Source organism: Hibiscus syriacus, unplaced genomic scaffold, assembly GCF_006381635.1.
Source record: "Hibiscus syriacus cultivar Baekdansim isolate YM2019G1 unplaced genomic scaffold, ASM638163v2 tig00110053_pilon, whole genome shotgun sequence".
In the NCBI taxonomy this organism is placed as follows: Eukaryota; Viridiplantae; Streptophyta; class Magnoliopsida; order Malvales; family Malvaceae; genus Hibiscus; species Hibiscus syriacus.
The window spans coordinates 1,008,107-1,025,466 of NW_024062577.1; the positions used below are offsets into that span (position 1 = coordinate 1,008,107).

The 17,360-nt window shown below is 33.9% G+C and overlaps 1 protein-coding gene across 1 annotated transcript; it reads right to left on the minus strand.

Annotated features, from left to right (window-relative positions):
* Nucleotides 1–3,785: 3,785 nt before the first annotated feature.
* On the minus strand, nucleotides 3,786–6,065 carry LOC120214132. The gene is made up of 4 exons (XM_039212100.1): nucleotides 5,843–6,065; nucleotides 5,608–5,698; nucleotides 4,317–4,449; nucleotides 3,786–4,137 (listed from the first exon to the last, which is right to left on the minus strand). The coding sequence occupies exons 1-4, from the start codon at nucleotides 5,964–5,966 to the stop codon at nucleotides 3,898–3,900; spliced, it is 588 nt and encodes a 195-aa protein (XP_039068031.1). The 5' UTR covers nucleotides 5,967–6,065; the 3' UTR covers nucleotides 3,786–3,897.
* Between the last annotated feature and the right edge of the window lie 11,295 nt (nucleotides 6,066–17,360).

Below are 17,360 nucleotides of genomic sequence, written 5' to 3' on the forward strand. Positions count from 1 at the left end.
TCACGCCATTCACCATTGTCATCGCGTAAAGTACTGACCTCCTCACGCAAGGCATTGACCTCATCACGTAACTCCCCTAACTCATCCAGTGGAGGTGGAGAACAGGGAGATAAATGTCATGGCATCTTTGTCGGTCGCCTATCATGAGGTGATGGTGGAGAAGAGGCTCGATGATGTGACAGAATAGGTGATGACTCTCGTTGTAGAGGTGTATAGTGTGGTCGATCAGATGATAGCTCTGGCTGAGGTGATGGCTCTCGAAGTGGAGGATGCTCATCATCCGTGCCATCAAAAAAAACGCTTACTAGCTTGCCACCAATCAGTGGCAAGCTCAGCCTCCGTGGGTGTCAGCCTCTGTAATGGAGTATTGGCCTCCTAACAATATAAAAGCTCAAATAAAGTTAAACGTATACTAGTAATAACTTGTTTATATATGGTAGTATTTGTGTTAACTTACATCATTTATTGTCTTATACCGTAGTAACTCTTCCCAAATCAACAGCCACCGTTTCCTCTTCCAAGAAATAGCCCTAGGAATATCATTTGAAGTTTTGAATGCATATGTCTGCATGTCGGGAAAAGCCTCAAATATCCAAATCTACAAACAATATAATACACAAACATTAGTAATTGTTAAAATAATTAATTATAATTTTGGAAACATTATATAGAAATTCTTACCTTAAAGGCCCAAATAAAACCTGACAAAGTGTATTTGGAACCATCGCCACGCAAACTTTTGCGGTCATCAAAGGCAGACGACAACTTATTCCAGGTAGCTTTCCATAGATACGAACCCCACGGAAATAGGTTCCATGCATTTAGGTCCTCTACCAATAATATTAGGTCCTTAGGAATAGGTTGTCTTCCCTCTCTGCCTAAAAAGTCGGCATGCAAAAGTACTAAAAGGCATACTCGGACAACATCGACGTCAGCCATCCGAGTAAAACCATCTTTCTTATTAAATAATCTCGTCAAGTCGTCGACGTGTAAATTCGGCTTCTCCATTGACAGCTCAGGAAAAACCCGGGATAACCATGATGGGCGGGTAATATGACTAGCGTATCGACCTACATCATTGTGTCCGAAGCGTAGACCAGTAATTAAGCAAAACTCCTCCCGCCCAAAACACGTATACGACGGTGGAAAATGAAACCATATCTCTTCATTACCACGTTATATACTCTCGGGTAGATCGCGTGTCATGGTCTGAAGCCACAAATGGGTCAACATAGCATCTCCACCCGGATGTTGTACTTTCAGCCATGGCCCGAAGCAAGTATCCTCAAACAATTGTCTTTATACAGGTGAAAGCTTCGACGCAATTGTAGTGACTAGGCTTATTTTATTCCTTAAGGTCAATTGAGCCGAAAAAAAGTTCTACAAAAACAATAAACATACCAAGTTAGATATACCAAAAACTACACTGTGAATATATACCAAAAATAATAATAAACATAAATCGTAGTAGTTTATTCTTCAAACTTAATTTTGCAACACTGTGAATTTCGTTTTTGTCTTTGTTTTTTGGTTGAAGTAATGCAATTCATTCAAGTTTCAATTTACAAAGAAGAATAGTTTCTGAAACTTAAAATCGCAACACGAAAATGAAAATCGCAACACGAAAATGATTATCGCAACGCGAATTTGACTATCACAACGCGAAATGGCTATCTCAACGCGAATTTGGTCGTTGCAATTTTCATTTCGCGTTGCGATTATCGGTTTCAAATGGTCATTGTCTAAAATTGAAACTTGAATGAATTGCATTACTTCAACCAAAAGACAAAACAAAGACAAATACTAACTTCACAGGGTTAAAGACTAAACAGTAGCAGTATTGGCAGCAATCTATTATTGAAATTACCAGTAAACTTATCATTAATTTCAATATGAAAAACCTAATAATAATGCAAAAATTTCAAAATAAAAATAATTAAAAAAACTAACCCTCGGTGGTTGATTTGGTTGATTTTCCATTTCTGATCGTGAATGATTGTGAGGGTGGCTCTGTGAGATGGAGATAGACAGATTTCGCCGGAGATGGGGACGGATTTCGCTGGAAATGGGGACGGATTTCGTCGGAGATGGGGACAGATGTCACCGTAGATAGTGAGAGATGGAGATGAGACTGAGTTATGATTTAGGGTTTTAGGTTAAGAGTTGCGATTTTGGGTAAATATTCGTGTTTGGAATTTGAAAATAAAATACGCGTTGCGATACTAATGGCGCTTTGAAAATCGCATTGCGAATTTATATTATCGCAACGTAATAGTCAGAATCTCGTTGCAATAGTCAGAATCGCGTTGCGATCACGTATTATCGCGTTGCGATAGTCCGAATCGCGTTGCGATAGTCAGAATCGCATTGCGATCACGTGTTATCGCGTTGCGATTTATATATTCACATTGCGATTTACATATTCGCATTGCGATTATCTAAAATCGCAACTCGGATTTCAAAAATCGCAATGCGATGGTCAAAATCGCGTTGCGAATCTGGAAACTGAATTGCGATAATGGAGATCGCGTTGCGATTTAGAGATCGCATTGCGATTTTGTTGGTCATTTTGGCAAATCGTAAAAAAGTTGGTTAAAATCGTATATTATAAGGAATTTTCGGTCACTGAGGTTATTTTCTCAAAGTAATAATCCACCACATGCAGTTTTTTATAGGGTAAACTAATTGAATAAGAATGAATGCGGTGATTAATAAATTGGTGTGATTATATATTTGATTTTTAATATTTTTATATTTAATTAATTTGATTTTAATTTTAATTTTATTGAATAAGTTAATCAAACAATCAACAGATGACATGTATTAACATATGATCTTAACACATTTCACATTTGATATGTATCAACTCTTGATCAGAAGTTTTTTTATAAATTTAATTTATTTAATTAAAATTTTTATCTAATTAAATGAATACACATGTCACTTTCTGATTGGATAAAAATAAATCAAAGATAACTTGCACTTTGAAAGGTTTGAACTTGTGTCACTTGGTTAGAAGAAAAACACCATTAATCATTCTAAACATTAAGATTTCAAACAAAATCATAAAATTTAAAAATATTCTTTTAGAACAATCTATCTTTTAAAAATGTATTTTTTAATTTTTTTTTGAAAATATTCAATTTTCAATATATTTTTACATTGAAATTATTTTAGGATTTAAAAAAATAAATTCAGAAATAAAATTTTGATTTCTATACAAAGATCAAATTAATAAAAAGAAATGTGTATGTACTAAAGGTCCGTTTGTTTCACTGAAAACGTTTTCGAAAAATGAAATCTGGAAAATATTTTACATAAATGTAAATCATTTTACAGAAAATATTTTCCAGTATTTGGATGGTATTGTAAAATGTTTTACACTGTTTGGGTAATTTTCCTGAAAATTGTTTTCAGAATCTGTTTTTAATGAAGAAGCTGTACATATTGAATATGTTTTATTATTTATTATTTTTTAAAGGTTCATTTTTTATATATAATTATATTTGATAAAAATATGTATTTTAGATAATATTAATAATTGATTAAAAATATATCATAAAAGTTGATTAAAATATGTATTTTCAAAAAACTATGCTTTGTTTTTTTAGCCAATAAAGTTGCTAATTTATTATTGCAGACGTCTTTAGTTTTACTATTGTCTTTGAACTACCTCTGAAATTAATGCAGTAACAATACAAAGTAAAGAAAATTAGCCTTGGATTTCATAAATAAATCAATGTGAAATTAATGCACATTCTAAGGCAAAATTTTAAAGGCTCTCCTCAAGTAACTAAAGGCACATAACAAGTGTTCTCATCATTTGTGCATCTAACCATACAACAAAATTATGTTCCAAGGTATATATGCTACTATTCCTTCAGTCAAAGCCTAAGCTCACAATCCTAAGAAACCAAGCTCACTGGCCTTCTCCTTCTCGAAGGTCTCAAAATATTGATAAATGATTGTGACCGCAAGAAGTATGCCGGTTCCTGATCCAATTGCTCCCATAAGATCTTCCAAAACTGTGAGTGCACCGATGCACATGCCTCCGAACGCAGCAGCTGTGGGAACGTAACGGTTCAACTCTTTCTGTAAGCTTTCCTCGCAATGGCCAGGCATAACCATTTGTTGTTCCTGCGAAATAGCATACAAAAAATGATTCATCAAACGCTAAACGAAGAGTAATGGTGCCTCAACGGATGAACTACATGCATAGCATACTCATCTTCCTAGTTCCTAGTGTACTCAATCATCCCAGGCGGTTAGTGGGACTAAAGGAGATTAGTGGGGATTCTTGGAGAAAAGTTGCATACCCAATCACCTTCAGCAAATAGGCTCATTAGAACAGGATTCTGAAGATCTCTCTTTTTCCTCAAAGCATAAACATTGAGACATGCAAGACCAAAGCTCCATAGCAGTTGAAGCCCCATAGATGCAACCAAATAGCTGAAACAAAGAACATACAAAACATCAAAGCTGCATCAAATAAAAATTATTCTAGTGCATTTCTACTCTATTTTAACCATCTTTTACACCCTATGGTCCCCATCAAGCCTAAACATTTCCCCCCTTCCCAGGAATATAGAACTATAAGATTCCACAGGATATAAACTTAAATGCCATCTCACATCTAGTTAAAACAGCAGCTTTCAACATTTTCACAATAGAAACCCACACTTTGTGAGACATCAAAAATGAACTAGAACAAGTTCCAACAGTGTTGCATATTTGAGACCTCAGTCATGAATAACAGAAGACACAAAGAGAATACATACTCTAGACAACTATGTACTCAAGTTCATTCAAACCTATACTATACCTCAATCTTGAGTGCCATTGGCTCGAATGAATGGATGTGTCAGACTATCACTATAAGCATAAACAAATCTTAAAACAAAGTGATTGCACCATGCATGTTAGCAGAAAAGTTTAGCAGAAAAGTTGCACAGAAATCAATTCCACGCTTCAAACAACCAATTTTTGAATATTTCCCTAGACACCATAGTGACAATATTATCAGCGTGTAGATGATTCCTTCTGCTTAACCAAGTAAGTTACAACCAATTTGCACAACTTCATATTCAACTTAAAATACAGTTTCAGAAGATTTGATAGGCTTTAAAATCACAACTTCTAATACCTCATCCAATAGTCATTACAAATTGAAGTCAATAAATTCTCATTCATTTCCATTTTATAATACAAAAAACACAATTTAGAAATGAAACCCTCTTCAAACTAGGGCCCAAAATTGATCTAAACTTGAAATACTGAAAATGGTACTCTTTTTACCTGATAAATGTAAACCAGTAAACCCAGAGTAGCAAAATTCAGTTGCATGATTCATATAACTATTAGTAATTTGAACGAATTTGCACCAACAAGCTGATTAACAAATTATGTCCCCCAGCCGACTAAGTAATATGATTCAAACACGTCATTTTAACTAAAATTTAGTTAATAATTAGACCTCAAAATGCTGATACAATGGCAAAAAATCAAAGAAAATTAAAATTTCCATATACACCGAAATAGGGGGCACAAATCAGAAAAGGTAAATTTGAGATCAAATCGAACGAAGGGGGAAAGGAAAAACATAAGTACCAGAAAGCAGTGTAGGAAGAGAAATCAGAGGCAGAGACCATGACCTTCCCGTACTTGTCGAAGAGTGGAAACAATTCATCAGCAGTTGTACCTAAACGGATTCAAAATCAAACCAAATCGAAGGTTTCTAATTTCTGTCAAGCCGGTGAAAATGAAAATGGAGGTCAAGGAAGATGAAACAAGAATTAAATGAGGTTAAGGAAGATGAAAAGGGAGAAGATGAAAAGAGAGATACCTGAAAAGACGATCGTCCGCGTCTCCGGTGAGAAGGAGGCCACTGGATCGCTCGATTTTTCGATGTGGAGCAAGGTACGCGAAAGCAAAGGAAAATGACTTACCCTTTTCAAACGGTAAGTCATTTTACCTTGTTTTGCTTTGAGTTTTTCGTTGATCGTAAAACAAATTCTGTTGACCCTCTTATTTTACGGAAACCAAACATAGAAAAACAAGGAAAACATTTTCCGTAAAATGTTTTCCCTCAACCAAATAGACCCTAAATGATAATTTAACTATAATATAAAAGTCAAGGTAGCTATTAAACCATATAATTGATTTATATCTGCCATAAAACTACCATAAGAAACTCTGTCCAAGTCTTGATCTTGACGTATTTACAAATTTCGTTAGTCAAATCTCAAATCTATCAAAATCAACTAGTACTAATTATTTTATCTTATTATAAAAAATAGTGAATAAGTCAACCCAAATCAAATAATAAAAATATACATAATTCAAGTTTAAATCCATATTTATATTTTAGAATTTAATTCGAGTTCCGTTGAGTCAAAATATTAATTCACTAAAAAAAATAACATTTTCAAATTTATTAGATTAATAATTAATTAAATAAATAAAATTTAAGTTTGATTATTTTATTCACTAAAAAAACTGGGATATGAAGAAAATGTTTATGAAAAAGTTAATTTACTAAATAGATGAAAGTTTCAATTTTCGACAGTCATGCTTTATGGTAGAGTTTGAGCTCCTCCAATGTGAGCTTAAAAGGTTGGAGGCTAAAATAAAGCAATATTCATACGAAATTCTAAGAAACGACAAAATAATATAAGCTAAAAAAATGATGCAATTGAAAATTTTAAACGGAAAGTAACAAACAATAGGTTGCAAGTATTTTAATATAATATAAAATGGCTTAACCGGGTAACTTATGTTGTCGGTAAGTATCGATACTTTTTTTTTAAGAATATCGATATTTTCAAAATTTTTAACATTTCAGATCGTAGGCTATTATTCAGATAGCAACCAACTTATTTTGTTGTCATCTAAATGAATAAGGTCACATCAACTTAAAATATGATAACATTTCAAGGCGCAACCGAAAATGTTAATTATATTAATAACATTGACGGATTTTAACTTATTTTGTGACCATTAGAAGGGTAACAATTTAAATTTCAACCATTATTATTACAATAACGGATAACTTTTTCGGTATCTAGATATAACATTTTGTGTTGTAAACCGATTATATTGTTACTTTTCCCCCAAGTATTGATATTTTCAAATTTTAAAAAGAAGAAAAACGAGAAATGTTTAAAAGTATCGAACGTTTCTACATATTTCGATACAAAGGGAAACACATTGAGTATTTATAGATAACACAAACAATTTAGGGAAGGTAAAAGCCACAATCTGAGAAGAAAATAAGATGTTTTCGTCTTTAAAAGTTGTTTTCCATCTGAGCAATAGACATCAATACTGAAGAACAAATCTGAAATCGCAATTTGAAGAACAGAGAGGTATGTTCTTGAAACCTTAGTTTGTAATTTTTTAATTAACAGATTTTGATTTAAGGATTAAAGTTTAAATTATAGGAAAAATGTAATATAATGGATTGATTATTGTTATTGGTTGAAAGAATGGAAAATGATTGGGGTTAGTAAAACAAGTAGAATGTAACATTATAGGTTGAATGGAAAAAGATTGGGTTGTAGATAACAATATAGGTTGTACATGATCGGTTACTATAATAATCAGTTATGACTATAATCGATCATGAAAAATAGTTACATTTATATTTACACAATAATTTATTACAACAAATATTGCTGAAATTTATATTGTAATGAATGAAAATGAAGAATATGAAGATGACACCACGAGCACATAAATTGTGGGAGGATTAAATGAATGACATAGGAGGTTTTGACATATCAATTGTTCTTCGAGAAGAAGATGTCTTGGAGGATCAAGAGACTACTGAGACAAAAGGAAGGCCAAAGTAACCAATGGCCCCATATATGCACTTTTAGTAAGTAACCATATATTTGTCTAATAATTGTTTGAATAGTGGTTATTGATTAAAAGTACTTTAGATGTTTATATTGTTGAAAATTTTGAAATATTTACAGTGTGAGTGAATATCGATGGCTGAAGGGAGTTTTGAATAAAAAGGTTGGTTCTGTTTGTATGTAAATTGAATTGAGAAGGTTATAGAGATGGAGTATTATAAACATTATTGATAAATAAACATTGATTGTAGGTGAGAAAAGAAGCGACAGTTAAATGGAAGTTGATGAACTAAGAGGAGAAAGAACTTTATGTAAAATTGTCGAAGAAACGAAAAGAAATATATAATGCATGGAGGAGTGCACATGAAAAAGGTATTCCTCATGCTGTCACGATTATATAAACTTGTAACTTGTTTTATAAAGGTTGTGTAGAAGATAACATAACATTTTTTTAATAAAGGTAGGAAGTGTCGACAAGATGTAGCTTGATAAGATTGCATTAATTGGTGGAAGAGTTGAAAAAAAGGAAAAACTGAATGTTGTTAAAGATTTAGGATTTAAGAGTTAGATTGAAATAACAACACAAAAAATTCGTAGGGAGTTGTGTCAGTAGTTAATAGAAAATTTTGATGTAGAAAATCGTAAAATTAGGTTTAGTGAATATTCATTTCCTCTGGGGGTTCAGGAGGTTGTACCGGTGTTAGGGCTAAAAAATAAAGGAATTTGTGTCAAATAAGTAATTGAGGGTGAGGATTGGAAAAAACTTAGCATGATGTATAATATAAAGACTATGGTTACATTAGTTAATCTGGATGAACAAATAAAAAACTGTAATTACGTGTAATACCCCAGATATCGGGTTAGTGACAAAAGTATAAGGATTTAAAATTTAGTGGTTTAATTTTGATAAATTGAAATATTCAAGGATTAATTTGGAAAATTTTGTCTAGGACATTTTATCAAAGATTGAAGAATAGAATGACATAATGGTCTTTTAACAGGAAATGAATTTAAAATTTCTTTTTAAGGTATTTAAACATGTGAGAAATTAGAGAAAAAAAAAAGAAAAATCTAGAGAGTTATCTTCATATTCTCTTTTCTTTTCCACCGTGAACACCATTGCTAGGTAAGTGATTTTAAAGTTGATTTTAAAGTTGATTGTTTCTTGTATAGGCTAGTTGAATCTTATCCATAAAGCCGGGGCGACTAACCAATTGCTCTAGAGAGACAACTCAAGCTTTATTGTATATATATTATAATCTCCTTTATCAGGCTAGCTGAATCTTATCCATAAAACTAGGGAGATTAACTAATTGCTCTAGAGGGTCAACTCAAGCTTTATTGTATACATATAATATTATAATCTGGGTATACATATCCAATTTCTTAAGTTTGTCAAAAAGAATCTATTGTAGTCTAGGTGTTGTTAAAAGTTAAGAAATCTCATCTTTAGAGTTCAATTTTCAAGCAACTGACCTAAACTAGATTCGCCTACTCGACTATTCTATCTGTGAAGATCATTATCATCATTGAACCTCCTCAACAAAAGTATATTAATGGAATACGCAAGAGATGCCTCATGTTGTCTGCTCCTATGCATGTCGAATACCAAGCCTCTTGTTCATTCCCTTATGAGAGGAGAAGGCTATATCGGTCCCTGCAAGAGAATGATATGATGTTCAAGTGTGTCTTCTGGGGTAAGGTCAAGGGTCGTTGTTTTACTAATTTTAATCATGCCACATTGTCAAAGATCTATAACTCCAATCATTTACAGAGTTTTTAATTCAGTTGATATTCAAAGAATTTTAAGTTGTAAATTTGATTAAATGTTCACCATCTTTAAAGTAGCATAAATTCATTTAAATATCCTTACAAGAAGAAATATGAGAAAGTTCAAAAAACAAGTTCAAACAAAATGCTGCAAATTGAATAAAATTTCATCATAGAATGAAATGATCTCTTTCTAATTAGGATGCCCCGAGTTGTTGAAGTGGATCTAATTCTTGTTATGCATTTTCTGCACGATTCTCTTGAATGCGAAGCAGTTCTCAATAGTGTGCACTAGGACACCGCCATGATATTCACAATAAGTATTCTCATCATACCACTTGGGGTATGGGGGCTTCATGGGTTCCACCGGGTATGGTGACACTACGTGAGTGTCAAAAAGTTGTTGATACAATTCTTTGTAAGTCATGGGAATATGATCAAAATGATCCCTTTCACTTTCTTTCCTAGGTTCCCTTGGATATTGTCTAGAAGTACCTGACGGTACAACTGCAGTTGCTTTTGGGTTGGAGATTATAACACCTTTATTGGCGTTATAGGTGTTGAAGTTGTTGATATCTCCATCCCTCTTCTTCATAGGAGATTTCTTACTGGCCTCCCATTCATCGATCTTGCCTTACTTTATGGCCATTTCTACTATTTCCCCGGCCATGACTAAGTCAGAAAATTTTCTAGATGTGATTGCAACCAAGTACCCGAAGTAAGAAGCCTTTAGCGTCTGCATAAAGAGCTTCATGGTTTCCTTCTCATCCAAGGGTGGATGAACTTACACAACTAAATCCCTTCATTTCTGTGCATATTGTCTAAAACTTTCGTTATGCTTCTTCTCCATGCTTTGAAGCATAACTCGATCTGATCTCATATCATTGATATATTTATATTGTTCTAGAAATGACTTGATATGGGATCGGTTTAGTTGGTTGTACCACCGGATGGTTGAACCAGACAGACTTTCCTGGAAGCAATGAATCAGGAGTTGATCATTTCCTACATATCCTGTCATCTTTCGATAGAACATGGTAATGTGGGCTGACGGGAAATTGTTCCTATCAAACTTCTCAAATTTCAGGGATTTGAACTTCGGAGGAAGAACCAAATCTATGACTAAACTGAGTTTCACGACATCAACTTCATAGTAGTCATGATCTCCTTTAACCACCTTCATTTGAATCCTCCAATTGCTTGATTTTCTCTTCCATTTTCTTTGCCTTGTCCTCTTCATCCAAATATGATATATGGTAATCACCTGGATTATTCTCAGGGTTGGATACAGACGTCTGTACTTTTATAGCAAATGAGGCTTTAGCTTTTGCAGCGGATGAGTCCTCTTGAAGTCCTGGTAAGATTCAGGTGAAATAACCACTTGCGGGGTAGGTGGCATAGTTGCCCCTTCAGATGTTCCTGCCCCCTGGGGCACTTGCCTAATTCAGACCAGATAATTTTGCAACTATTTGGTCAACCAAAGACTTCTGGCTTTTGGTTATTGACTCCAGAGTGTTTTGATTATTCAGATTTATTTTCTCTTGCAACTCTTTTTGCAACGAGCTATCTTTGCCTCCATCTTCTTATTCTTTGAGCGGGTGTTATGAGGATGAGGTGTTTCCAATGCTTGGGGTGGTATGTCTAGTGTTTGTTCCTTTTTTTATGAGACATTTGTAATAACCGTCTTTCGGTTGGGCCACAGAATTGGGCTTCGACTTGAAAAATATGATTAGAGTCGCCACCGATTATTTATTTAAAAAAAAATAGGTTAATCGGATACCTTATATCTTACCTGATCTGCGTCTTACCAAAGATATGTCGAATTCGGGAGTCGATTACGGTCAAGGAAGGATTAGCACCCTTGAACCGCCCTTTCGGTACTACGTAATTTCTAGTTGTTTTTAATTAAGAAAATCGAAAGTTAAAATTTAAAGGTAACATATGATCCAAAATTACTTACCTCCGATCAATTTGAAAGAGTACCCTTAAAAAGTCGAGAAACGCGTTAAAGGAAAAAGGAAATAAGAGTAAATGAAATAAAGAAAATAAGGGAAAAAAAAAAAAATGATGAAAAACTAAAAGAGGAATAAAAATATAATTATTAAGTGCAAAATAATAATAATGATAATAAGTAGTAAAATAAAAAAAACGCAATCACACCAAAAGAAAGTAAAAAAAGAAAGTCAAGGTTTGGTGAAGTATAACTGTCGGGAAGGAAAAAGACGATAAGGGGTAGGACCGTAGTTAATATATGAGTGTGATGTATCCCTATAATATAGTAAGAATGAATAAACAAAAAAAATTATGATATATATATATATATATATATAATATAATAACGAAAAAAATAATTTAATAAAGTAAAATAATAATAATGTAATATAATATAAATACATGAAAACAAAAAATAAAGAAGTATAAAATATAAAAATATAATTAAATGTATATATATGCATATGTTTAAAAAAAAGTAAAATAAAAATAAAATACAATAAAAAATATACATATAATGATAATAATAGTAGCAAAAGAGAAAAATATATTTATATACGTTAATTGTAAAATAATAATATAATAGTTATAAATATATATAATAACTTTAAAAACATTAAAATAATATTAGAATAAAAATAATTAATATTTATATATATACTTAATAATACGAATTATCACAAAAAAATAAATAAAAATATGAAAATAATACATAAGGGACCGTTCATCGGCAGCAAACCTCGAAAAAAAATTAATTTTTAAAAGCCTTTCCTTCCCTCGTTTTAAATATTCTAGTATTTTTCCAAAACGGCCTCGGGGTTGTATAGATCTAAAAGAAAAGTTTCGAACGACAACCCCTTTTCCTCGGCCAAAACTATTTTTTTTCAAGCACAAAGACGAATAACAACACATGCAAGTGAAGAAAAGAATGCGAAAGGTAAAAGCTTTCACCTTTTATTGCTCCTGAATTGTTTACAATAGCTTCAAAACAATCTATTTGCTCGTATTTGTTTTCCTGGTAATTTCGTATGCCAATCGTGTGTTACAATAGTGAGCTACAATGGTTATTTAGTGCTTGTGGATCCTATCTTTAGGAGTTTAAAACATAGCAAAATTCTATCCTATTTTTAGGAGTTGAATCCTAGCAGAATTCTATCCTATTTTTGAGAGTTTGAATCCTAGTAGGACGAAAAAGGTGTGTTGACAGCTGCCCCTCTTTGCCCATAGTCGTGTAACGGGGATATGGCAAAGATTGAAAGACACACTTTTCGTTCGGTGGAGTTGAAAATTGACTCTGATGTTTCAATAACTCCCTGTCGAATTGAGTTACAGATGACTCATCCGTCGTGAAGTCGAGTTCATCTGGAAGCTTCTGAGCACTATATCTTTCGTCGTGAAGTTGGAATCGAACTCAAAGCTTTTGGCGAGTGGCCTTTGAATCGTCTTCTGGATCAAGATACTTCATCGTGAAGGTGAAACTTGACCTGAAGACTTCAGTGTTGATGCGTTACAGATGACTCATTCGTCGTGAAGTTGGGTCAATCTGTTTGTGAAATTGGAATCGTACAGGGCCCCTTTGTCGTGAAGTTGAGCCTGAGAATTGGATATCCTTCGCCATGAAGTTGAAATCCAAATATTGTTCTGAGTCCAATATCCTCCGCTGTGAAGTTGAAATTGGTTCTGGAACCGGGAAATTGTTTGTTGACAGTCAGCTGCCCCTTCGCTGTGAAGTTGAGCTTGTGCTGTCTCGAGTCTAATATCCTTCGTTGTGAAGTTGAAATTGACTCTGAACGAAATCTTGTTGACAATCAGCCATCCCTTCGTTGTGAAGTTGAACTTGTGTTGTTTCGAGTCCAATATCCTTCGCTGTGAAGTTGAAATTGGCTCTGAAATTTGAAAAATGTTTGTTGACAACCAGCTTGCCCTTCATTGTGAAGTTGAACTTGTGTTGTCTCGAGTGGCACGATATCCTCCGTCGTGGAGTTGAAATCGCGGATGAAACTGAAAAGTTGTTCGTTGACAACCAGCCGTCCCTTCGTTGTGAAGTTGGACTTGTGTTTTCTCAGGTAGCACGACATCCTCCGTCGTGGAGTTGAAATCGGTTCTGGAATTGGGAAGTTGTTCGTTGACAACCAGCCGTCCCTTCGTTGTGAAGTTGAACTTGTGTTGTCTCGGGTAGCACGATATCCTCCGTCGTGGAGTTGAAATCGGTTTCGAAACCAGCGTCCCTTCGTTGTGAAGTTGAACTTGACTCTAGCTAAAACCTGAAAAAGTTATGCATATATGTGATGAGATGGATGCAATGCTCTTAGGTATGCCTAAAATGCATATGCAACATATGTTATTTTTGGGCTCAGGAGAGAAATCTCGATCTCCGGTTGTTTTTCTGGAATCTTGGCTTTGGAATCTTCAAGTTCTGATCCCTGGTCTCAAATTCTTCAAATGTTCAAATTTGATGTGCACATTCTATTTTTTATTTGAGAAATGCTATCCCAAGTATGTGCCTGAGCTGAGTGTAACGATTCAGATGATGCTTCAAGAGAAATTGTCTCAAAAGAGACAGAACTCGTTTCAAGGGAAACGATCTCAAAGATATTTGTTGCTTCAAGGGAAACGGTCTTAAGGGAGACAAAATTTTGTTTTAAGAAAAACGGTCTCAAGAGAGACAAAACTTAGTTCCAAAAGAAATTGTCTCACGGGGAGATGAAATTAGTTCCAAGGAAAACATATTCAAAGATGATGCTTCAAGAGAAATTGCCTCAAAAGCGACATAATTCGTTTCAAGGGAAACGATTTCAAAGATATCTGTTGTTTCATGAGAAACGAAATTTTGTTTTAAGGGAGATAAATTCAAAGATTTTGTGTTTCAAGAGAAACTGTCTCATGGGAGACAAAATTTGTTTCGAGGAAAACAATCTCAAAGGTTTTGTGTTTCAAGAGAAACTGTCTCAAGGGAGACAAAATTTGTTTCAAGGGAAATTATCTCAAGAGAGACGAAATTCATTTCAAGGGAAATGTTTTCAATGTTTATGTTTCAGGAGAAACTGTCTCAAGGGAGACAAAATTTTGTTTCAAGGGAAACTATCTCAAGAGAGACAAAATTCATTTCAAGGGAAATGTTTTCAATGTTTATGTTTCAAGAGAAACTATCTCAAGGGAGAAAAAATTTTGTTTCAAGGGAAACTATCTCAAGAGAGACAAAACTCATTTCAAGGGAAATGTTTTCAATGTTTATGTTTCAAGAGAAACTGTCTCAAGGGAGAAATTTTTTTTCTCAAGGGAAACTATCTCAAGAGAGACAAAGTTTATTTCAAGGGAAACTGTCTCAAGAGAGACAATGGTGAGCACGATTCCCTTCGTCGTGAAGTTGAAATCGTGGGTGGCCCCTTCGTTGTGAAGTTGAGCCAGAAATTAGATATCCTTCGTCGTGAAGTTGAAATCCAACTTGAAAATGCGAACTGGATCGGTTTTGAATTATCTCTCGAACTCGTCTGAAGTTGATTCTAAGATCTATCGATCTTTCAATATGTCAAATTGGTTGAAGTGTAGCTTCTTGCTGCTGAGTTAAGCAACCAACATCAATATTTAAAGGTGCTTTTGATTCAAGTATCATTCGTCTTGAAGTCGAAACTTGACTCTAAAAGCTGCAAAAATTATGTATGTGGGAAAAAATGATGCTCTAAAATGTATGCATAAGATGCATATAACATGAATTGGTTATATTTTATCTCTTGAAAAAGGCCTGATAATTCGCATTAGGATGTTGAATCCCCAAATATGCCCAAAAAAATGCTCCAATATTTCATAATGAATCTTCAAAGATGCCCCAAATGTTCCTCATTTCTTGCTTCAGCATTGATTCTGAGCATGAGTTTTGTGTCTAAGAGTCACATGTCATTTACCAAGATCCACTCTAGAGAGACTGTCTTGTTTGAAAAAAATGTTTTTCTTTCTCTTTTAATATCAATTAAAAGAGTTTCAAAAAATGTTTAATCCCAAGTTTTAAAAATATTGCCCCTTTCATGGTTTTACAATTGAGACAAATCATAAAACTAGAGTTCATTGGATATCAAAGAATTAATTACAATGTTAATCCTTCAATAAATTATAGCTATTTGACAAGTGTCAAGATCAAAGCTATCTTTGAGAGATGGTCAAGTAAGGAAAGGATAAAAAGTCTCAGGTCATTGTGTTTGGTCAAAGGTTTGGCATTTGATGCTCAAAGGATTGATGGGGTAGCTTGCATGCTTCTCTACTGGAAGTGTTCTCTGACTCCCAACCTTCATTGTCACACTCGGATTGTGCGATGCCTTATCAAGGAATTTGTGTGATCGCTTCAGTTGAACAATTTTTATATTCGAGCCGTATTTTCAGGTTTTCAACTCGAATCCTCCTTTGGTTTCAAGACGTTATTCAGGATTTACGTCTTGAACCCCCCTTTGTTATTTTTCTCTACCATACATTAATTACATTGTTTTTTTGCAAACAAAGATTAATCCTGATGGGCGGGATGAAATCTGAAGATAGTCTCTTCTGTTTAGAAATCCATGTATGATTAGAAGGTACTTTTAAGGCACGTAATGTAGGCCAGGGTTCGTGGTTATGAAAGAAAAGGATAAATAGGCCCAAACAAGTGTTTCAGGGTATTGAACCAAGGATCAATTCATTCTGATGCCATCGATCTTGTCTTGCTCAAAATGTCTCTTTCTCTTGATGCTCTATGATCTTCGAGTGAAGGGATTCAATGATTCGGGAATGATTGTGCTTGATCAATCTCATTGAAGCTTGATGCACCATTTGTCTTTAGGGAATTTTTGCATGTGCTTTTTGTTCCTTTTTTTATTTTTGTTCTTTCTTTTTTGTTCTTGTTTTTTCCTTTTTTGCTTCTTTTCTTTTTTCTTTTTGCCCTTTTTGTTCTGATTGAATCATCGCACTTGGCATTTGGTTCACCTTTCGGTATCTCATCTGAATCAATGTATTCACTCATGTGAGCAGATTTTCTCCACCTTGCCCCCTAGTGTGGAGGGTGATCCTTGGTTAGGGTTGAATCAGAAGAAAAAAAATACTATAGGCTGAAAAGGGGACGCAAGGGATATATATTTTCTCCTGTTGTGAAGGGATAAAGAAAGAAAGCCGTTCATCATTTCATACATGTAAGTCTTCACAGAAGAGGTATCCCCAGGGGGATAGATTTTCAGGATTAATTCTATTCACATGAAAACAGTGCAATTCATGCATGATAGAATTATTTCGAATGAATTATTTTTTCTGCTCCTTGCTCCCAACATGTCTCAATGTTCAGGCTCCCGGCGAGATGCCCAAACTGTATCTTGGAAGAATGCTCATGTTCAAATGAACAACTCAATGTCTTGGGTTTTAATGGTAAAAAAGGTTAATTTTGAGTCTAAAAAGACAGTTGTGTGATCTTATTGACTCAAAGAAAGGTGTGGGTGTATCAAAAAGATAAAGGTAATGTTCAAGAATTTCAAATGGAGGTAATGTCAAATTTTGGTTTTTTGATAATGACCATGAGTTATTTTGGGTAAAGAATTAAGGTGTTTTATTCTAGGGTTTGAGACAGGGTAAGAAAGGTCTAATCTTGTCATATGTCAAAAATCTATAATTCTTGAAGAATTAAAAGAATCCTTAATTCATTTAATATTCAAAGAACTAAAGATTAAAATTTATTCAATTGCTCCACCTTAGAAAGTAACATGAATTCAATCGTTTAAAAGATGTGTT